This window comes from Monodelphis domestica, chromosome 7, assembly GCF_027887165.1.
Source record: "Monodelphis domestica isolate mMonDom1 chromosome 7, mMonDom1.pri, whole genome shotgun sequence".
Taxonomy (NCBI): Eukaryota; Metazoa; Chordata; class Mammalia; order Didelphimorphia; family Didelphidae; genus Monodelphis; species Monodelphis domestica.
Window position 1 is genome coordinate 273644361 of NC_077233.1, and position 23167 is coordinate 273667527.

The 23167-nt window shown below is 35.8% G+C and overlaps 1 protein-coding gene across 2 annotated transcripts in view; it reads left to right on the top strand.

Annotated features, from left to right (window-relative positions):
• The window catches only part of FANCC (FA complementation group C), a 223763-nt gene that overhangs the window by 130662 nt on the left and 69934 nt on the right, over positions 1 to 23167 (top strand). For both annotated transcript variants that reach the window (XM_007497923.3, XM_007497925.2), the window contains 3 exons: positions 810 to 874; positions 10463 to 10627; positions 22722 to 22878. In XM_007497923.3, the coding sequence (XP_007497985.1) occupies positions 810 to 874; positions 10463 to 10627; positions 22722 to 22878 (387 nt within the window). The remainder of the gene's footprint in view (positions 1 to 809; positions 875 to 10462; positions 10628 to 22721; positions 22879 to 23167) is intronic.

Sequence of the window (23167 nt, forward strand, 5' to 3'; positions counted from 1 at the left end):
ACAGCTTACTTCAAAAGTGCAAAATAGCTCTTAAAAGTGATTTAAAACATTAATTGAAGCAATAACTTTTAGTAAAGTAGTTAGATATAAAATAAACATAAAATCATTAACTAGTGTTGGCACTCACTTTAAATTTAATATACACTTAATATTATATATAATCATGGAGTTATAGTTTCTTAAAAAAGCTTCTTTCTAGTAATACCCAGTGGAATTGCGCATTGGCAACGGGAAGGGCAGGGGGAGGGGAGGGAAGAATAGAATATGATTTTTGTAACCAAGGAATAATGTTTGAAATTGACCAAATTTTTTTTTTTCAAAAAGCTTCTTTTTAGTCTTTGTCTATGGAAGCTTAATTGTATTTGCTGATTTTATAAAATTCATAATAAAAGAAAATTTGAAAAATAAAAAAAAACTAAGTTGATTTTAATGTAATTGTTCATTAAACTAGTCCTCCTAAAGCTTAAAGCATTAAATAGTTAACAGATTTAATTTTTTTTTATTCTACCCATAGCATTACCCCCAAAGCCCACACTTGTCCTAGAGAATAATGTCTTGCTAGTTAGGAAAGCCAATCGAACTTTTGTTCATATGCCTAAACAGAAATATGATACCATGGACATTAAACAAAATCACAGTTAACCAAGTATGTCTTGGTGCAGTTTTCATATGGCTCTGATAAAATAAAACAAATGTAGAGGTTTGGGGGAGTGAAACCTCGCCGGAAATGTCACTCACACCAAGCAAAATAGAATTGATCTCATCCTGTTTGCAATGTGTATTAACCTGTCATTGATTTTGTTTTACAGATGGTCTTATCATTAGTGACTGAACTCCGAGTGAATCATCTTAATGGATTTAGCATTCAAAAAATGTGGGTATCTCCCAAGTTTTAGAATGAAACAATTATATTTTGAAATACATGTTTTAAAATTCTAGGAAAAAATAGAATTGTTTTCACTTGATGAATATGTGACAAGATTTCATTAGGCAATCTGCTAGAGAGTATTGGGGTAGGAGGATAGAAATGAGATCAAGGCAGAGAGGATTGACTTTGGCAAGACCATCTCATCATCTAAGACCTGAGTAATAAAAGAGATAGTGGGGGGTATTAAGAAAAGGGTCAATAGGTAGTAGATACACTGGATTTGGACACTCCTTAGCTTCCTGCCACCCCACTTCACAACCACTATAAAATTTCTATATATGTTGCTAATTATATGTTTATTTAACACTAGAATCTCCTTTTATCAAAAGTGAAGGCTTTGGAACCCTTCTTAATCTTTACCATTCCACTCACTTTTAACGTTTTTCTCTTTATCCAGAACACCTTCTAGATCATTTAGTGATTTGGTCAATAATAATAATAATAGCACTTATATAGTGCTTTGGGGTTTTGCAAAGCACTTTAAAAATGTTATTTCATTTTCTCTTCACAACAACTCTGGGGAGGAAGTGCTGTTATTTTCCTCACTTTACAAAGGAAGAGACTGAGACAGACAAATGGTTAAGTGACTTTCCCACATAACTAGTATCTTCTTTGACTGAAGCCAACTTTGAATTCAGGTCTTCCTGACTCTATACCCAGTGTTCCATCTACAGCATTATCAGCTATCTAGGTGATACTCTATATGAAGGTGCTTGCATTTCCCAGAATCTAGAATTTCAGAGTTGGAGGGGGCCTCAAAGACTGTCTAGTTTAAATTGATACTGAAGAATAATTCCTCTACAGCCTACCCACCCAGTGACCTAATTTAGCTTTTGCTTGAAGACTTTTTTGTGAAAAGGAAAATCACTGCCTCCTGGGGCAGCCCATTTCTCTTGGAAATAGTTCTAGTTCCTGCGTAATTTAATTTACAAAAAATATGTCAGTTCCCTTCTCACTTCTTCATCCAGGATGTCCTGGACGCACACGTAAATTATTCTGATAAAGATTTCGTTTAGAGATGGGAAAGTACTCCTTTGAGCTGCAAGTGATTGTCATTTTCTCAATTGCCTTTTTAGGAAAGGAATCCAAACATTTTAAAGAGCATTTGGTCTCTTTTCTTCTGTCAGATAACTAGAAATTGTCAGTATTTATTTCAATATTCAGAAAACTGTGTTGCCTCCAATTTGATTTCATATTTCTTTGTTACCATTCCATACTCCAGTAACACGAATAGCTGCTTTTTACCTAGCACCACATGGCCTGTAGAATGCTAACTAAAAATGCCTCACTTTATTCTCAAAACAGGCCTAATAAAAGAAGTACTACAAGTATCTTCTTTTTTTCAAAGGAGAAAACTCAGCCTGAGAGAGGTTTAGTGACTTGACCAAAGTCACATGCAAATAATTTATTATTTAAGGGAGCTCATGCCCTGATATAAGAGCATTGAGCCTGGGGGTCAAGAGAACCTGAGGTTAAATCCTGCCTCACACACTTAAGAACTAGGAAATCCTGGGCAAGTCTCTTTCATCCGGCTCAGGCTTTTTCAATGTCAAATGTAAATAACAAAAACAACTACTTTATGGAAGGTTGTTATGAGATAATAACAGGATTGTACTGAGCACAATGCCTGTAATATAGTAGGTGCTCTATAAATGCTTATTCCCTTTTCCTTGCCCCTTAATTTAGTAAGTGCTTCCTTTGTGCAAGATATTATTCCTATGACATTATTGACAAATACTGAGCTTGTGTGACACTAAAACTTCCATAACCTTTATTTTATTTTATTTTTATTCTGATGCAAAATACGCTTCTGTATTTGTCATTGATGTTTAGAACACACTCATACATGACAAAAACCTCAAAATAAAACCATACATACTCTGATGTGAAAGATGACTCCAACAGTTCTTTCTTTGGAGGTGGATTTAGCATTCCCTGACATAGGTCTTTCAGGATTGTCTCAGATCATTATGTTGCTGAGAGTAGTCAAATTTTCACAGATAATCATCATCTAGTATTGCTGTTATTGTGTACAATGTTCTCCCAGTTCTGCTTATTTTGCCCTGCATCAGTTCCCACAAATCTTTCTGGCTTTTTCTGAAATCATCTTGCTTACCATTTTTTATACAAGAGTATATCAAAATTACCAACATGTACTACAGTTTGTTGAGCCATTCCCTAATTGATGGCTATCTCCTCAATTTCCAGTTCTTTGCCTCCCAAAGAATACAGTTGTTATTCCCTCTCTGAGCCAGTTATTTTTTTTTAATTTTATTTAATTAGATAATTTAGAATATTTTTCCATGTTTACAAGACTCATGTTCTTTCCTTCCCCTCCTCCCACCCTCTCCTGTATCTGACACACAATTTCACTGGGTATAACATGTGTCATTGATCAAGACCTATTTCCACATTATTAATATTTGCATTAGGGTGATCATTTAGGGTCTATATCCCCAATCATATCCCCTTTAACCCATGTGATCAAGCAGTTGTTTTTCTTCTGTGTTTCTTTTTCCACGGTTCTTCCTCTGGATGTGGATAGCATTCTTTCTCATAAGTCCTTCCAAATAGTTCTGGATCATTGCACTGCTACTAGTAAAGAAGTCCATCACATTTGATTATACCACACTGTATCAGTCTCTGTGTACAATGTTCTCTTGTTTCTGCTCCTCTCACTCTGCATCATTTCCTGGAGGTCATTCCAGTTGACATAGAATTCTTCCACTTAATTATTTCTTTGAGCACAATAGTATTCCATCACCAGCATATGCCACAATTTGTTCAGCCATTCCCCAAATGGAGGGCATCCCCCCTTTTTCCTTATTTTCTCTTTGGGGTACAAACCCAGCAGTGGTATGGCTGGATCAAAGGGCAGACAGTCTTTTGGTGCCCTTTGGGCAGAGTTCTAAATTGCCCTCCAGAATGGTTGGATCAATTCATAACTCCACCAGCAATGCATTAATGTCCCAGTTTTGCCACATCGTCTCCAGCATTCAGTACTTTCCTTTGCTGTCATGTTAGCCAATCTGCTAGGTGTGAGGTGGTACCTCAGAGTTGTTTTGATTTGCATTTCTCTGATTATAAGAGATTTAGAACATTTTTTCATGTACTTATTAATAGTTTTGATTTCTTTATCTGAAAATTGCCTATTCATGTCCCTTGCCCATTTATCAATTGGAGAATGGCTTGAGTTTTTTGTACAATTGATTTAGCTCCTCATAAATTTGAGTGATTAGACCTTTGTCAGAGGTTTTTATTATAAAGATTGTTTCTCAATTTGTTACTTCCCTTCTAATTTTGTTTGCATTGGCTTTGTTTGTACAAAACCTTTTTAATTTAATATAATCAAAATTATTTATTTTGCATTTTTGTAATTTTTTTCTAATTCTTGCTTGGTCTTAAAATCTTTCCTAATTTACTTATAATTTCCTTCTTTATGTTCAAGTTGTTCACCCATTCTGAGTTTATCTTGGTGTAGGGTGTGAGATGTTGATCTAAACCTAATCTCTCCCATGCTGTCTTCCAATTGTCTGAGCAATTTTTCTCAAATAGTGTATTTTTGTCCACAAAGCTGAGATCTTTGGGTTTATCATAGACTGTCTTGCTGGGGTCCTCTGAGCTACTTATGATGAAAGTAAGGTTTAAGCATTGCCTGTCACTACTCTTCTCCTCCCCTCCACTGTAGTAGTTTTTTGTGTCTCTTTAGGTCAGATAATTTATCCCATTTCATCTTTCCCTTTCCTTTTCTCTAAGTGAAATCCTCTTTTTCACTCCCCAAAATATCATGTTATCCTAATTAGCTTTATTCCACATGTTCTGTCTCTATATATTTCTTTTAACTGCTCTATTACTGATAAAACATTTTAGAATTACAAATATCCTCTTTCCATGTAGGAATACATACAGTTTTACCTTATTGAGTCCCTTAAATTTTCTTTCTTGTTTACCTTTTTAGACTTCTCTTGGGTCTTTTGTTTGGACATCACATTTTTTGTTTAGGTCTGGCCTTTTTATCAGGAATTCTTAGAAATCTTCTATTTGGGGGGCAGCTGGGTAGCTCAGTGGATTAGGAGGCATGCCTAGAGACAGAAGGTCTTAGGTTCAAATGTGGCCTCAGACACTTCCTAGCTGTGTGACCCTGGGCAAGTTACTTAACCTCCATTGCCTAGCTGCCTTGGAACCAATATACAGTATTGATTCCAAGATGGAAGGTAAAGGTTTAAAAAAAAAAGAAATCTTCTGTTTTATTGAATGACCATTCCCCCCCCCCCCCCCCCCCACCACCAAAAGAATATACTCAGTTTTTCTGGATAGATGATTCTGGTTTGTAAACCTGGATCTTTTACCTTCCGAAATATCACATTCCATGCCTTCTTATCCTTTAATGTGGAGGCTTCTAAGTCCTATGTAATCCTGACTGTAGCTCCATGGTTTTTGAATTGTTTCTTTCTGTCTGTTTGCAGTATTTTCTCCATGGCTTAGGAGCTTTTGAATTTAGCTTTGATATGTCTGAGAGTTGTCATTTGGGGATTTCTTTCTGGAGGTGATCTGTGGATTCTTTCAATTTCTATTTTACTCTCTTGTTCAAGAATGGCAGGGAAGTTTTCTTTGATAATTTCTTGTATTATAATGTTCGGAATTTTTTTTTTCATCATGGCTTTCAGATATGCCAATAATTCTCAAATTGTCTCTACTGGATCTATTTTCCAGGTCAATTTTTTTCCATGAGATATTTCATGTTTTCTTCTATTTTTTTTCATTCTTTTGATTTTGTTTTATTATGTCTTGATGTCTCATGAAGTCATTAGCTTTTAGTTGCCCAGTTGTAATTTTTAAGAAATGAAAATTTTATTTAATTAGTCAATTTAGAACATTATTCCTTTGTTACAAGAATCATATTCTTTCCCTCCCCTTTCCCCACTCCTTCCTGTAGCCGACATGCAATTCCACTGGGTTTTACATGTGTCTTTGATCAAAACCTATTTCCATGTTGTTGATGTTTTCACTAGGATGATCATTTAGTGTCTATATCCCTAGTCATATCCTCCTTGACCCATGTAATCAAGCATTTGTATTTCTTCTGTGTTTCTACTCCTACAGTTTTTCCTCTGAATGTGGATAGTGTTCTTTCTTGTAAATCCCTCCGACTTGTTCAGGATCACTGTATTGCCACTAATGGATAAGTGCATTAAATTTCTTGTACCACAGTGTATCAGTCTCTGTGTATAATGTTTTCCTGTTTCTGCTCCTCTCATTCTGTATCAATTCCTGGAGGTCATTCCAGTTCACATGGAATTCCTCCAGTTCATTAAAGAATTACTTTTTTCCAAGAGCTTTTGAGCTTCTTTTTTCATTTGGTCCATTTCTTCTTGCATTGCTTTCATTTTTCTTCTCCATTTTTCCTCTCTCTCTCTCTCTCTTAATTTTTGAAATCCTTTTTGAAATTTTCCAGAATCAGAGTCCAGTTTATATTTTTCTTTAAAGTTTTGCAAGTATTTGCTTTCACTGTCCCCTTCTGTTGTCTGTGCCTAAATAAAATTTTTCTATAGTTAGGCTTGTTTGTTTGTTTGAATGTTTGCTCATTTCCCCAGCTTTTTCTTGACTTTCACTTTTATTTTAAAGATAGGCTCTGTTCTCAAGGAGGACAGAGCAGGCTCTTAAATTTTAGTTCTTCCTCGATGTTACCCTTAGCCTTATTTCTGGGTTTCTGCAAGTTTCAGTTCTTCCAAGGTGATATGATGGCCTGTGGGCAGGAACCTCTGAGAGCCACCTCCCACTGCTGATTTAATCATCACCACCCCCTACTCTGCTAGCCTGCTAATTGCTCAAATTCTAGCCTTGCCTTTGGGCAGAGGCTTTTGATCTCACTCTATGCTTGATCAGGTCAGGCAGGTTGTAGACTGTCTTGCCCTTGGGCTCTGCCTTAAGCTTTGGTAAGGGGTTCCCTGGGGATCTGGGGGTTTAACATGGGTTTACCCTGCAGCATAGACAGCCTCAAACTGGGATTCAGGTCCTCACTACAAGCTTGGGCTGGGGCTCATGGCCTCACTCTGGACTTATAGATCAGGTGTGTGCAGCACAGACTTCTCTGACTGGAGTTCTGGACCTCACTCTCTGTTTGCTTGGAACTGTACGGGGGTGTGTGTTGGGTTGCACCATTGTTGGCTTAGGCTAAGGGTCTGTATACCAGGTTAGGTTCAAGTTTAGATCTAGAATAGTAGATATGAGGTGGGGGGTGGCTGCTTCCTCCTAGTTGTAGCCTCCTGCTGTCTGTGCTCCTCTCTTACCCCAGTGACCCAGGCACTGTCTGCCTCCCTTTCAAGTTGTTTTCTACATGAAAGGGGCTTCATTCCATCTCTTTGTTGGTTCTTTCCTTCCCATATTCGTTTTGTGGTGCTATTTTAAGATTGGTTGGAGAGGGTTCTTAGGGTGGTTTCAAGCTTCTCCTGCCTCTACTCTTTCCATCTTGGCTCTGCCTCCATAACCTTTTAAAATATCTGGTTGTGTCTCTCTTTACTTATACAGGACAGTTTTTTTTTTTTGGTAGGATCTAAGATTTTACACTTATCCCTATTAAATCTCATAATATAATATTTGACCTAGCTTTTAGCATTTCAGGATTATTTGGGTTTCTTACTATACTTTTTCTCTTTCCTGTCTAGCAGTATTAGCAGTTCCTTCAAGCATCCTCTATAGAATTGATACAACATTTATTAATACAGAATTAATAATCATGCCACCTTTTGTCTAGGTCACTGATAAAAAAATGTCAAACTTAAGCATGAGGCCTGTCACCAATTCCTATACATTAGAGAATCATTAATGATTCCTTTATTTTGGTCCTGTGATTCAGCTGTTTTACATTTGTGAGTAGCTGCGTAGCACAGTAGATAGAGGAACAGTCCTGGAGTTAGAAAAACCCGAGTTCAAATATTTATTAACTTTGTGATCATGGACAAGTTATTTAATCTGCGCCTAAGTTACATCAAGGGTAAAATGGAGATAATAATAGCACTTACCTCGTAGGGTTGTTACAAGGATCAAATCAGGTAATATTTGTAAAGTGCTTTGCAAACCTTAAAGTGTAACATAAATACTCTCTTTTTAAAAAAATAATTTTATTCAAAGATATCTTATTTTCCCAATTACATGTAGCAACAGTCTTCAATATGTGTTTTCCAATATTTTAAGATCCAAACTGTCTCCATTCCGCCTTTCCCTTCCCCAGGCTGGTAATCAATTTGATCTGGGTAATACATGTATTATCATGCAAAAAAATACTTCATTTAACCATATTCTTGCCTAGCTCTTGTCTATCTTTTCCACAAGAAAAATCATATTAAAGATTAATGCAATCAATTAAAATTAAATTAAATTTTATACCTGGTTATCATTTAATAAATGAAATACTTCCTCTAAAATATCATAACTATTTCATTCTCTGTAAATCTTTTTGTCTTTTTAAATGTTTTATTGCTATTCTTTTTTGTATCTGTCACTTCTCACTGATTTACCACATCCCCTCCCTGACTCCCCTACCCCTTCTGACAAATTTGTCATCAAAGAATAAACATATACTCATTGTCTGTAAAAACCCGTGCCTTTTTCTAAACTTCTTGTCCATCCACTGTGTCTCTGCTGAGAGCCAGGAAATATGCTGCACCGTCATTCTTTTGAAACTGGTCATGATCAGTGCGAAGCTACGTTTCTTTGTAATCAGCATCATCTTAATCATTCATTAAATAATACGGTCTGGAATTTTGACAGACATCCATGCTCACTGCCCTGGTCTGTGGTTGGTAGATTCTGTTCTCTCCCATCTTTTTAAATAAGAGCAACACTTGCCCCTTTCCACTTCTTTGATCCCCTTCTGTTTTCTATGGATCACTGACAGTGAGTGACACAGCCCCCCACAAGCCACTCTGGTAAGCTCAGCAAGGGCAGCGCAGCATCCTCTTCCCCATGGATAAGGAAGGAGGGACCTGAGACCCTTTTCTCTAGCATTTCCAGTGCTTACTTCCTCTCTTTGGCAGAGAAAACCGATGCAGAGTAAGTGTTGAGTATCTCTGCCTTCTTTCCCTCCACTGGGGAATCAGGGATCACGGTCTCATTCACTCTCTTTGATCAGTTTATTTCCCCGACTGTTACTTTAAAATTCCCTGTTATTTGTAGCTTCTTTTACCCAGCTCAGCTCACACTGAACTTTATGACTGTGCACAGTTTTGGCAGACCTATGTGATGTTTTAGCTTTTACCCTCCAATTGTCTGCTCCTACTTGAATCTTCTATACAGATATTTTAAAATTTTAAGTTCGCCAACAAGTTTCCTGTGAATTCACATTAATCTTTAAAGAAATTCCTCCTTGTTCTTCAGAGATAGCAACATTGTTTGGTGGATAGAGTGCTAGGCCTGGAGATCCAAGTTCAAATCTAACCCTAGACATTTAGTAGCTGTATGTATGTAGGACAAGTAACAATATTGTCTGCCTGTTTCCTCAGCTGTGAAATGGGTATAATAATAGCACTTGCCATCCAGAGTTGTCATAAAGATAAAGAAGGTAATATTTATAGAACACTTTTAGTACAGTTCTTGGCACATAGCCAGTGCTTAAGAATTGCCTTTTCTCTTCATCAGAATTATTTTTTTAATAGATTCAAAACAGTTAAATTCTGCTAATATTTCATGCCCTGGCACAAATATTTTCTCCTTCTTGAAACAGTGTTTGATTCTCCAGCCAGATAGAAGTTTTTTCTCTGCTTATTCTCATAGCAATTTGGTTAATATTTCTGTTACAAATCCTGTCATTTCAACAGTGTATTATAAATATTTATGTACATATGGAATGATAGATTGGGTGTTGGACTTCAGTAGGGAAAATCCGAGTTCAGATTTTGCTTCGGATACTTCGTCTGTGATCACAGATACAATTACTTCTCTTTCAGCCTTAGTTTCCTCTTCTCTAAAATCATTTTTGCAGTTCAGTGAGATAATTTTAAAGATTTTGCAAAACTTTATGTGCATATTAAATAAATGCCAGCTCTTATCTCTTTTTTTCACTTTTTACTAAATTATAAGCTCCCCCAAGCAAGAAACTTTCTTAGTCATCTTTACATCCTCATCAGAACTGTTCCTCTCTTACATAGTAGGCATTCAATAAAAGTTTGTTTAATGAATTTTATGTCAAAAAGTTTTCTGCTGTCTCTCATATATTAGAAAATATATGTTTGAGAATAATGATGTTATTTATCTAATCATTATTATTTTTCCTATGAGGCTAAAACAAGGTAAAGATTGGACTCAGGACAATATTTTAAAAAATTGCAGTTATGAGAGTAATGGTTATGAAAGAAGGCTGTATATTTTCTTTTAAAAAGTAAGAAAGATTATCACAGTCTAGGGGTTATCCTACTTGAAGTTGGGAAAATGAAATAGATATCTTATCATAGTTTCTTTTAGTCTAAATATTTTATATTTCTTAGAGAATAGTCTTAAGGAATGGACATTTATTTATTATCTTATTTCTCTATTCAGAATTCCAGAGAGGCAAATAAAGGCCATATCCCTGCTTTGTGTCCCGCTTCTCACTCTGCCAGATATCTTACCTTTGCTGGAGGCTCTGCTCACCTACCATGGAGGTGAACCCAAGGAAATCCTCAGTTCTGAGTTTTTAGAAGGTGTAAATGAAGCCTTTTTGCAGTAAGTCACATAAAATGCATTTTCCCCACCCCCATTCAGTTAATTTTTCCGGTGGTTTTGTCTTTTTTATGGGCAAATATACAGAAATATGGAGCTATATTACCAAATTTACAGCACTTTTCTTTAGAGTATTTTGGAATATTGTTTTCTTTCTTCAAGATAAATACATACTGTTTTAGTAAGTACATATTTTACTCAGTCTCAGATGAGATTGAAAAAACTTCAGAATTTTTATAAAAGATGTCTATATGCTAATAATTACAATAACAAAATTTTCATGATTTAATAATGCTTTAAATTAGAATTTAGGGTTTCTTTACCTCCTTTAATTCTGAGTTACTTAAGTACTTTAGAGTCTTTGGAGGGAATTTATAGACATGCAAAGTTCCCCACAAAAAGTATTTCTTTTAAAATTAAAAATACTTCAGAAGTCATTACTTTCAATAACAAACCCAGAAAAATGATTAATTTGGAGGGGGGCAGATTTTTACATAATTCTTAAAAATCACAGAAATGTTTTCTTGGAAATAGCAATTTAGCCTCATTCTACCTGAAAGATTATGGGTCTGTATATTATTAAAACAGACTTATAACAAATCAATCCTTATTATATACCAGAAGTGACACTTAATTTAATGCTCAGAAATGGAATTTTTTTTTCTCTCCCAACAGCCTGAAATCTCTGTGAAAATTACTTATTAAATCTACATTTTCATTGATGTCTGTTTGGCTGTCTCTCTTTTTAACATGTCTCTTAAGTAGTAACTGAATCCAGGTAGTTGTTTAAGTCTGCTTTATGTACATCAATCAACAGAGTAAATAATTTGTATTGTCTCTTGTCTGCCTCCCTTTATCTATTTGTTGAAAAATTTCCAAAGGACTATTTCATTTAAATAAATTGCTCCCCTGTTTTTACCTTAGCCTCTATTTGTTGTTCTGTATTTTACTAAAGTACAGATCTGACTCCTCAATTTTCATCTCAGCAACTTTTCTTTTCCCTCATTTGCCAAACCCCTGAAATCGTACCAACCTCAAATCAGAGGAGAGTGCCGCTTCAGCATTCTTTGGGAAACCTAACAAAATTCTTTCAGGCTCGAGTGTAGGAAAGGAGCACTTTACCTACCAATGAACATAGGGAAAATTGAAAACATTGCCTCTACAAAGTAGCCACTAACCTCATTCCTTCTTATTTTTATATAGTATAGCAGGTTCTCCACCAACAGTGAACACAATTTATTTGGTTTGGAAAATTATCTCTACAAATACATAAGGAACAGACTGTTCAGAAATGCTGGGTGGTCTTTCACTTGTCCAATTCCTGTGGCTTCAGCTCAGCAAGTTCCACAAGCAGTGGTGTAAGATTCTGGAGGCTTTCCATGGATAACTGCCCTTAGAGCATCTGAACTGCGTGTTGATTCTCTGCTGCTGATTCAGTCACTCATTACAAGCCTTTTTTTCTCCATCTCCTACCATTGCTTTGAATGCTCTATGTGGTCATTTACAAACCACTCAATTTCTCTGATTCACGATTTGGCTTTATAGCCATTTGTTTACCATAATAAACGCGTGAATTTATTGTGTTAAAATGGACTGGCTTTCTTTGGTCTTGGTTTCCAAAGAACAGTCTCATTCTTCGTGTGACCAGAGTTAGACTGTCTTTTTTCATCAGGAGATACTTATTTTCCCACTGAGGTTTCGATAACTGTGAGGACCTTTTCAGTTCTCTAACCAGTCATTTCTGTGCTTGTGTTCATAGAGGTGTCTTTGTCCAAACTCTTAAAGTATCACTCCATCCTTTCTGGGTTTGGTACTGAGAGCTCTCCCTACATCTGTTGGAAGTGTTAGAAGCATCATGGTCTATCCTTTGATATATTTAAAACAAAACAAACATTTTAGTTTTTTGCAATCCTGGGGTAATATTTTTAAAAATAAAATTCAACTTGGCCTCAAATAGTTCTCACACCTTTTTGTCTTTTTCAGTACTTAGCTTTCAAATTCTTCTAAGTCACTTCAGTAGCTTCCTTCTGGAGACGTAGACAGATTTGGAATTCAGACCAACAAATATTTATCTAGCACTTGTTCTATGCAAGGGATTACTGTTTGAGCTGCTGGGAATACGGAAATAGCACTTTTCTCAGAGAGCTTATATTCTTGTTTTCCGGGATTGTCATGGAGAATGAAGGAAACTCTTAACACTGGAGCAGATTCAAGAGTTGAAGGGTCTTTCATAGAAAACTAAGTTGCTGTGAACACCAGAAAAGGGAAAGTATATGAGAGGAAGACATCTAAGAAGATGGAGAGTTGGGTTTTTTAAAAAATACCAATTGCAAGATTATTTTTTTAACAGGAAAGGTAAAGGCAAAGTTCAACAGGAAAGGGCAAAGTGGAAGTGAATGGTATCTTAAGAGGACAGCAGGGCAAAGTAGGGTTAAGGGTGGTAAAGAGCTGAGCATTTAAGTAAAAAACACCAAGAACCTGGAACCCCTTCCAAAGCAAGGAAACGAAAATGATTAAGGCACACCAAACCATGGCTCAGGAAGATAATCTAAGGGAAGTGGGGTACTGATTTTAGAGTAAAAACTTAGGGTGGGCATGTGTGACAAGGAAATCACTTTAAAAGACTGATATATATTAATTTAAGGTCACCAAGGAATCAGCTATGTAATTCCTAAATGAAAACTTAAGTCAGCAGTCAATCTTTTATGGAGTTTAATTACAATAGGAGGAAGTAATTAGAGAGAGAGAGAGAGAGAGAAAAGGGAGAGAAGGAAATAGGGCTTAAATACCCCTTCTGTTTAGGCTGGGCCAAAAGGCCCAAGCCCTTAGATAGCTGGGGCAAAGAAAAGAGATCAGTCCCTATTACTCACGTGACCAAAATGGAGAAACAGTCTCAGAGGCCCCCACTTTCAGCTTCCTTCAGAGCAAGCTCCTCAGAGCACACACCAACCACACCGACCAACTTCTCAACCCCCCTCCTCGAGTCTTCAGACTCCCCTATCTTTAAGGAAACCATCCAAGTTGCCTCCCCTCAGTCCTCACATCTACCAATCACCTGTCCATCAATTTCCCTGTGCCAATGGAGGTTCTAGCTTAAACCCAGGACCGCCCAGAGGTCTCTGGCTTTTGCACATGTCTGTTGAAGGTCATATTATCAAATAATTAAATCTTTGATCCTTTGCTACAGCCCTTTCTAAATCCTGTTAACCTGAGTAGGGTAGAGATTGGAATAATTAAATTTTGATCTAGGCTGCAGCCCTTACTCAATCCTGTTAGGACTGAATAGGGTGGAGATTGATTCCAAGTATCTCCATTGTATCAATTCTAAAATCAATCATGACTCAAAGAAATTCCTGTTCTATGCTTAAGCATAGGTCAAAGTCCTTTCCATTGTTCAGCAAAAGGTTTCTGTCCTAAAGTAATCTTAAGATGGGAGGAGGAGGAACCTCCCATGCCAATGGGGTTCACATTCCAATAGTCAAGACCCACTATCAATAGGAAATTTTTCAAGTATGAAATTTCCCAATGGTGAAATTTCCAACATTTATAAGTCTAAGACATGTCAGCCTCGAATATCAAATAAGACAAATATGGAAGAAGAATTTAGTGTGCTCTGCTCCCCAGGGGCAGAAGTTGGACCATTAAGTAAAAGTTATAGGGAGACAGAGTTCAGCTTAATCTAAATGAAAAGTAGAGGCACTGCTACACAATAGAGAGACAACTGGCCTCTGAGTAAGGAAGACCTAGGTTCCAGTCCCATTTCTGATATGTGCTAGCTATATGATAATTGACAAGTCATTTAAGTTCTTGATGCCTTAAGCAACTCTTTAAAACTACCAAGTGCTATATAATTCGTAAATGAGTTTATTTTTATCACCAGGAATTCCTTACCCAATGATATTACAGGTTTAGATATAAATTAATAGATAATAAATGAAAATGATATAAAAATTTTTAGTGACATTTACATAACTTCCTGTAACTTTAGCACTGAAAAAGATCTCAGAAGTCAAAAAGTCCAATCTACCCCAACAAACACACAAAATAATACGTTTCTGACAAAGAATGAAGAACCTAGTGAAGAATGTATTTTTCATATTATTATTTATTTTGTTAAATATTTCCCCAGTACATGTAAACAATTTTTTTACCTTTATTTTTAGAAATTCTGAGTTCCAAATTCTCTCCCTAACTCCCACCCTCTCCTTTCCTTAAGAAGGCAAGCAATGTGATATTGATTATACTTTAGGAAGCCACACAAAACATTTCCATATTAGCCATGTTGCAAAAGAAAACAAACAACAAAAAAGGAGTAAAAGAAAGTTTAAAAGGTATGCTTCAGTCTGCATTCAGACTTCATCACTTCTATCTCTGGAGTTGGATAGCATTTTTCATCATGAGTTCCTTGGAATTGTCTTAGATCATTGTCTTGAGTTAGAGTAGCAAAGTCCTTTTGCAGTTGGTCATCCTTACAATATTGCTTTTACTATATACAAAGTTTTCCTGCTTCTGCTCACCTCACTTTGCATGAATTTATTTAAGTATTCCAGAGTTTTTCAGAGAGCATCCTTGTCATTTCTTATAGCACAATAGTATTTCATTCTAACATAATCATATTCCATGATTTGTTAAGCTATTCCCAATTGATGAGCACTCCTTTAATTTCCAATTCTTTTCCACCACAAAAAGAGCTGCTTTAAATATTTTTGTTCATATTAGTCCTTTTCCTTTGATGTCTTTGGGGTACAGATCTAGTAGTGTTATTGCTTGGATAAAAGTATGCACAGTTTTATAGCCCTTTGGGCCTAGTTTCAAGCTGTTCTCCAGAATGGAGAACACTAACAACGAATGCATCTATTTCCCCCTTCAGCATTTGTTATTTTTCTTTTCTCTCCTGTTTGCCAATCTGATGAATGTGAGATGGTAATTCAGAATTGTCTTAATTTCTATTTTCCTATTTTTTAGTTAATAGAATATTTTTTCCACATAACTATTGACAACTTTGATTTCTTCCTGTGAAGACTGCTTGTTCATATCTTTTGATCGTTTATAAGTTGAAGAATGGCTCTTATTTTTATTCCTTTTATTGTTATCTATATAGTTGAGAAATTAGACTTTTATCAATGAAACTTGCTATAAATTTCCCCCTTGTTTCCCATGTTCTTGATAGTTTGGGCCGTGTTGGCTTTGTTTTTCCCAAAGCCTTAAATTTAGTTTAATCATAATTACTCATTTAATCTCCTATGATCTATTTAATCTCTTGTTTGGTCATGAATTCTTCCCTTATTTGATCAGACAATTTTTTTTCTGTTTTGTCTTAATTTGCTTATGATTATCCTGAATGTAGGATTTCTGAATCGTACAGCTTATGCATAAATCATTTGAGCTTATCTTAGTAGGTCCCTTAGTTTCTATTGTCCCCTCATCTTGGATAAAATTAGTTTTTTCTTTTTCTTATTCTACTTCTCTACCTTTCCCTGGGCTGGTTCCCAATTTTGTATTAAAACTAGGCTTGTTGGCAGTGCCTTTCCAACTTCTGATCACTTCCGTATTCCCAGACTGCCTGGTTGTACTTTGAGTAAGTAGTCTCACTCACACAGGAAGGAAGGAAAAAAAGAAAGGAAGACAGCTTGTTTATGAATCATATGTACTTTTTCCCTAAGATTATTAATTTACTTTTCCCTCCTTTATATCCTATTCACTATTGTCCATTTGGAACTCTGTAGTCTTGGAGAAATTCTTGGTCATAGTTTCTTAATTTGCCTTCTCTCCCATTTGTCTTACTGAATTTTTTTTTTATACTTCTGATTTCCATCTTGATTTCAGCCCTACTCCCTCTTACATCTTTGAACTTCATTTTTTTCTTTGCCTTTCAGTTAATATAAGATTTGAAATAACAATAATAACCTTTGCAGTTCTAGAATTATGAGATTATTGATTTAATTTTAAACTTTTTTCATACCTTGGACTTAGGTTTCATACATTTGAAGTGTTTGTATATCATCAGTTCCAATCTCCTTTTTTTGGAGACAACATATTCAAATACCGTCTTTTTTTTATTCATATACAAATAATAGTGTAGAGCTATTTGAACTGATTTTCCTAGATAACTAAAGAGCTTATTTTGTTTGTTTGCAATATTTGTTGTTGGACATTGAAATTCTGAAGTTTAAACATTTTATTTCTTTGGTTGAAGTTTGGGATTTCTTTCTTTTGGTAATCTGTGGGTTCTATCAATACCATATTGTCTTTTTAATGCTTTTAGGCAATTTTCTTGCATTATTTCTATCAATACTATCTTGTCAATTTTTAATGTTTCTAGGCAATTTTCTTGCATTATTTCCTATAACATAGTATTTAGGTTTTTTACTAAGGTCTTTTTCTGAGAGATTAATGATTAATGATTCTCAAGATTGGTCTTCTAAATTGTATTCAGATGATTTTTTTTCACTGCTTTAATTCTTTGAGTATTTGACTAGTTTTCTTTCCAGATCTGTATTTTTGAGTTCCACATTTGACATTCTCTTTCTCAGAGCCTCTTGGTATAGTTTCTTACTTGCCTTCTTTCTCATTTGTCTTGTTGAATTTTTCTTTGATGGTTTTATGCCATCCTAATTACAGTTCTATTTTTGTCTTTTCTCTTTTAATTTTCCTAATTCACATTCTATAAATTGCTGTTTATCTCTTATTTCTAGTGAACTCTCAAAATTTATCTTGCTTTCTTTTTTGCTAGAGATTTTTTCTCCTTCATTCTCTATTATAATTTTCTGTTACATGTGCCTTTCCCTATGCCCACCTCCACTTCTACTTATTTTTCCTTCTTTTTCTAGGAATCTCCTTCTCTGCTACTTTTTCCTATTTGGGAGTTTGGCTTATCCCCTAGGACTCTTTCATGTTCCTTTTGCTTTTTGCACCTTGCTTGCCTTCTCTTTTTCCAGGTAAAGTTGTGTTGAATCAGGCAGGCTTCTGCTCTGTCTTATCTCTTTTAAAATAGCTGAGAGCTCTGTGTTTTCCCATGGTTTCTGTTTCTCCTTCCCTTATCTTTACATAGAGTGTGTTATATCACCCCTTGACAAAAAAACGGATTCCCATTTTTCTTGTCTACACCACTAGGCTTAGATGATTTGGGGCCCTCTCCAAGTTTAGTGCTTGGCTGGCTGCCGGTCTCAAGAAAACTCCATGTGGTGGGCTGCTGCTATTGGGTGTATATTCTCCTCCACCTCTTCCTCACCTTTTGCCTTGGACAGATCTGTTCAGCACTCCTGGATCTCGTCTCCCTCTCTGTTGTTCACTCTCTCTAATAGGGCACTGCTCTCCCTTCCCCCATTAAGTGGCAGGCAAGACAGGACAGGGTGATTTGCTGCCAGGAGTACATGCTCCAACCAAGGATTAAAATCCACTTAAGTTCCCCAAGGAAGACCAGTGAGGTTGCTATATATGGAATGCAAGATGCAATAAGGTAGGGGACAGTTGATATCATAGATTTTTTTCTTTTCTTTTTTTTTTAATCCTTACCTCCCATCTAGTTTTGGTTCTGTGTATTGGTTCCAAGCTGGAAGAGTGGTAAGGACTAGGCATTGGAGGGTTGAGTGACTTGCCCAGGGTCACCCAGCTAGGATGTTTCTGAGTCCAGATTTGAACCCAGGACCTCCTCTCTTTGAGCCTGGCTCTCCATTCACTGAGCTTCCTAGTTGTCCAGAGATAGATTCTTAATTTAATTCCATTTTCTTAGTTCTATACACAGGTGGTATCATGGATAAAATGAGGGCCTTTCATTCAGCAAGATGTTGTTCAGTTGTTTCCATTGTGTCTACCCTTCATGACCCCATTTGGGATTTTCTTGGCAAAAGAATTGCCATTTCTTTCTTTCATTTTATATGTGAGAAAACGAAGGCAAAGAGGATTGAGTGACTTGGCCAGTTAAACAGCTAATAAGTGTCTGAGGCCAGACTTGAACTCTGGAAGATAAGCCTTCTTTATTATAGGCTTCTGCTTTGTCCACTGTAGATCTTGACTCAGACATGGACTAGCTGTGTGACCCATGGCAAGTCACTTAACCTCTCTGGGTCTAAGTTTCCTCATCTGTAAAATGAGGATAATAGGAGGACTAAGGATGACGGTCATTGTGAGGTTCAAATGAGTTAATATTTGGAAAAAGCTTTGCAAACTTAAAGCCTTATGATAAATGATAGGATAATAATGATGATGATAACAATGGTGGCATTATTTTAGATCAGAAGGTTTTACTAAAGGTATTTTTCTTTATATCTTACTGTAATTTTAGTAACCATTTATCTGGTGCATTACTTATTAATTTTAGGTACCATATTTGGGGAGTTATGCTGAGACCCTTGTAGTTATCTGCTGTTCTTTTCCTTTTTTTCCATTTTTGAGAGATTTGCTAAACTGATATTTCAGGGGAATCCTGTAGGCATACTTTACCTGGATTTTAGCACATTTATTTTTACAAAGTATCTCATATTATACATCAAATAAAGTGGGATATAGGTTAGATGATGGTATAACTAGATGTATTTTGAATTCATCGAAAGCCTGAATACAAAGAGTGGTTGTTAATCATTTGATTAGTTTGAAGGAGGTCTTTAATTGAGACCCTAGGAATCTTTGTTGTGTCTTGTACTATTTAACAGTTTTAATTAATGATTTGGATAAAGATGTAGATGACTTCCTTTTCAAATTTTCAGGTGACATTAATCTGGGAATGATAAATAATGCCATGGATGACAGGATCAGGATATAAAATTATCTTAACAATCTAGAAAATTGGGCCAGATTGTAAGGATAATTTTAGTGTTTTGACTTAAATCTAAATAATTGGTCACCAGGGATGATTCCCAAATAATAAAATACCCAAGTCAGCTGGGAATTATGGAGATTTTTAATTCATATAGAGAGAAGGAATTGAAAGGAGAGAGAGAATGGGAGAGAGGGAGAGAGAGAGGGAGAGGGAGAGAATTAATTTAAACTGCTCTGGCTCAGGCTGAGCCAGGCAGTAGTTAAAGGCCTTGGCCAAAGTGGCCTCCCTGAGCCTAAGGGAAAGGGGGTCAGTCTTATCCGTCTCCAAGCTGGGTTCCAGTCCTCCACTGAACTCAATCTCCTAAATTGAGTTCAGAATCCAATTCCACTCCGAACTGAATTTCCTGAACTGACTTTTTTACCCCTCCTTTTAAAGAACTTTTCTCTTATGTCACCTCCCCTAAATTTTCACACCTACCATCCAATCACAGTAGATGCTTTTTTCTAGGATTGCCCATTCTTAGTTCTCACCACTCTTTAGTTTTCACCTTTTCTGGTTAGATTATATCTTCTGAGGTACTTCACACTTCCTTGTTAAGCTTACCTTTTGTGAGTTACTTGACCTTTTTGTGATTAATTTAACCTTTACAGGTACTTAACACCTTTTTGTATTAGATCTAAAAATAGACTTAGCTTATAGTTCTAGCTTCACTATAAGGTATGTTAAGTACCTTAATTGTTCAATCAGGAGTTTACAACTTTATCTTCCCCTAAAGTATGTCTAAGTATGGGTGGAGTAATGTAAAGTTCCTAATGCATTCCTGATTCTGTTAGACCAAGTATCTCCATTGTTACAATAAGGAAATAGCTAAATCAAATCTTCTAAAGTAGAGTCTGAGTAGTTTTTAAGATTCACAAGATATACTAAAGAGAACTTTTATAGGGATTAAATAAAGTCTCAAATTTGGTTCCAGAAATCATGATTGCAAGTATAAAGAGGAAGAGATGAAGCTAAACAGAAGTTTGTGTCAAAAGATTATGGATTTTAGTGGACAGCAAGTTCAATCTGATAATATTGTTTGATAAGAAAGTGTGGTGATAATTGATATCACACTATGTTCTTGGCTATATTAAAAGAATTATTATTGCTTCTTGGAATAAAGAGTCTCAATGTACTCTGCCCTGGTCAGACTTTGATTTTGATTATTATATTGGACTCCAGACAACATATTTTATTTAGGGAATGAGGGCAGGATACAACATCCCAAAAAGAGCAGCCAAAAAAATTAAAGTCCTCATGTAGGTGCCATTGGAAGATCAGCTGATCCTATAAGTATGTGCCAAACCTGACCTCTTACCCCAGAAGTTCACTCTCTATGTCACTCTTCCTCAGATTGGTTGTTCTTCCCAGAACTTCTAATTTTAAGGGAAGCACCCAAGCCAACCATGGCCTTCTGGGCTCTATTCCTGGCTCTGGAGTTTCTCTTCCCATGCTTCTCCATTCCTCCCCCTGCCTCCTACTTTTCAGCTTCCTTGAGTTTTCTCATCCCCAATGAATACAAACTCCTTGAGAGAAAGAATTTTTTTTTCTGCTTATTCCCCCCCCCCCGCCCCCCCCCTTACTTATCCAGTTCCTTGGCACATAGTAAGTTTAATAAAAATTTGTTGACTGAAGAATATAGTGATGACTTAGGTGAGAAATGAAGGGGAGGCATATGTATACAGGATTATTATACAAAAGAGGGATAACATTTTTTTTTCTTTTTAAACCCAGAGGGAAGAGCTAAGAACAACAGACAGAAGTTGCAAAGAGGTAGATTTAAACTTAGCTTTACATAAAGAAAAAAACCGGTATCTTCTCTATCCCAAAGTCAAGCCATTGCCTCAGAAAGTAATGTATTCATCCTTATTGAAAGTCTTGGAACAAAAGGTGAATGATCACTTGTCCCATGTATTATAAAGTAGAATCCCTTTCTGGTATATGGCGATTGAATAAAGTCTTTCCAACTCTGAAAAATCCTAGTAATATCATAATTAAGTTCCTGAGTTTTCCTGTCAAAGAAAAATACTTCAAATGTACAGAAAAAAAGCAGTTCAAGTACCAAAGAATCCCAGTTTGGCAACTGTTAAAAATCATTCATGACATGGTAGTAGCTATAGTAAACAAAGGAGATTTTGGAATAAAGTATGCCAAAGTGCAAGAGATATAGATTTACAACCAAGAATAGCATCTTGCAAATGATCCTTCAAATGAAAAAAAAAAAGACCTGTAGTGAGTTTAAAGTATTTCCTTTGAAAAGACCTTGAATAGAAATTTGGGGGTTCACATACAAGAGTCAAGAGGAACATAGACAGTTCAATTTATTTAAACGCTTAGAAGGCACTGTATGATGATCTCATGCGAATATTCTAGTAATTAGAGGAGAAAAATTGTCTCTTTGGATCTTTAGTATTTTTTTTTGAGTATTTTATTTGTTTGTTTGTTGGTGTACATTAAAATTGCCAGATATCTGCCTTCCTCCTCCCCATCCCTCCACTAGAGAATGCATCATTTAACAAAAACAAAATGTATATATAAACTATGTCTTTCACATTTCTTGTTATCAGTTCTTTCTCTAGAGGTGGACATTGATAAGTTATTCTTCAAACATGAATTCTGTACCTATGTAGGTCTTTCCATGCTTTAAAAAATAATCTCATCATTTCTTATAGCCCAATAGTATTCCACCATAATCATATTCCAAAACTTGTTCAGCCATTTCCCAATTGATGGTTAACCCCTCAGTTTCCAGTTCTAGAACATTAATGTTGTCAAAGACTATTCAGGGAGTTTCAAAAGAAAAAATTAAAGTCCTAGATGTGGATTAATTCCGTTTTGAGGATTTGAAGAATTCGCTCCTGTAGAAAGGATGGAATTTATTATCATAATTGGGGTGTGTTGGAAGAAGAGCATGCAGATGTGGAGGAAGGGATTGGGAGAGTGGGTATCAAATGAACCTCTTGTTTGAGCTTCCCTTGATATTTGGAGGCATCAGTACATTTGCATTCCAAACTATTCTAGATCTGAGCACCAATGCAGATCCTGTCCTTTCATAAAGGCACATAAGTTTTGAATCAAGGTTGTCTGCCTACCTTAACAGCATATGTTTTTGCATGATGAACACTCATTTAATTAATGATAATTTTAAAATTCATTAGTGAGTAGAAAAATGTTTATTATTATAAATTATTGTATTTTTGAAAGTTTATCAACTTTTTTTGGACTCCATTTCTTTTAAAGCATACAAATATGCATAAAACAATGTGTATGTATAAATAAACATTTTTTTCTTCATTAAAGGAAGAAGATTGTCCTTTCTGAATCAGCTGTATTCTCCCTCTGGCTTCGTCACCTTCCCAGCCTGGAAAAAGCAACACTGCATCTTTTTGAAAAGTTAACCTCTAGGTACATAAATATTCCAGAGGAGTTAGAAGGCGTTATAAAAGACTCATTACTGGTATGTGCAGTCTTTTGACAATGACAGAATTTTAAAAATAGTATGCTTAATGTAATTTGCCTTAACTAAAGGGAAAAAAAACCACAAGCAAAAATTGTTGGAACCTTTTAAATTAATGTTATGCTTTCTGCTGTATACCCAATTTGAGCATCCTTAGTAGAGATTTGAGATACAATTTGTTCTATGGAATAACATAAACATTTATCCAACATCTATCTTTTAAAAATAATTGTATTGATATCTTATTTTAATATCCCCTGCCATTTCCCAATATATCCCTCCTTCCATC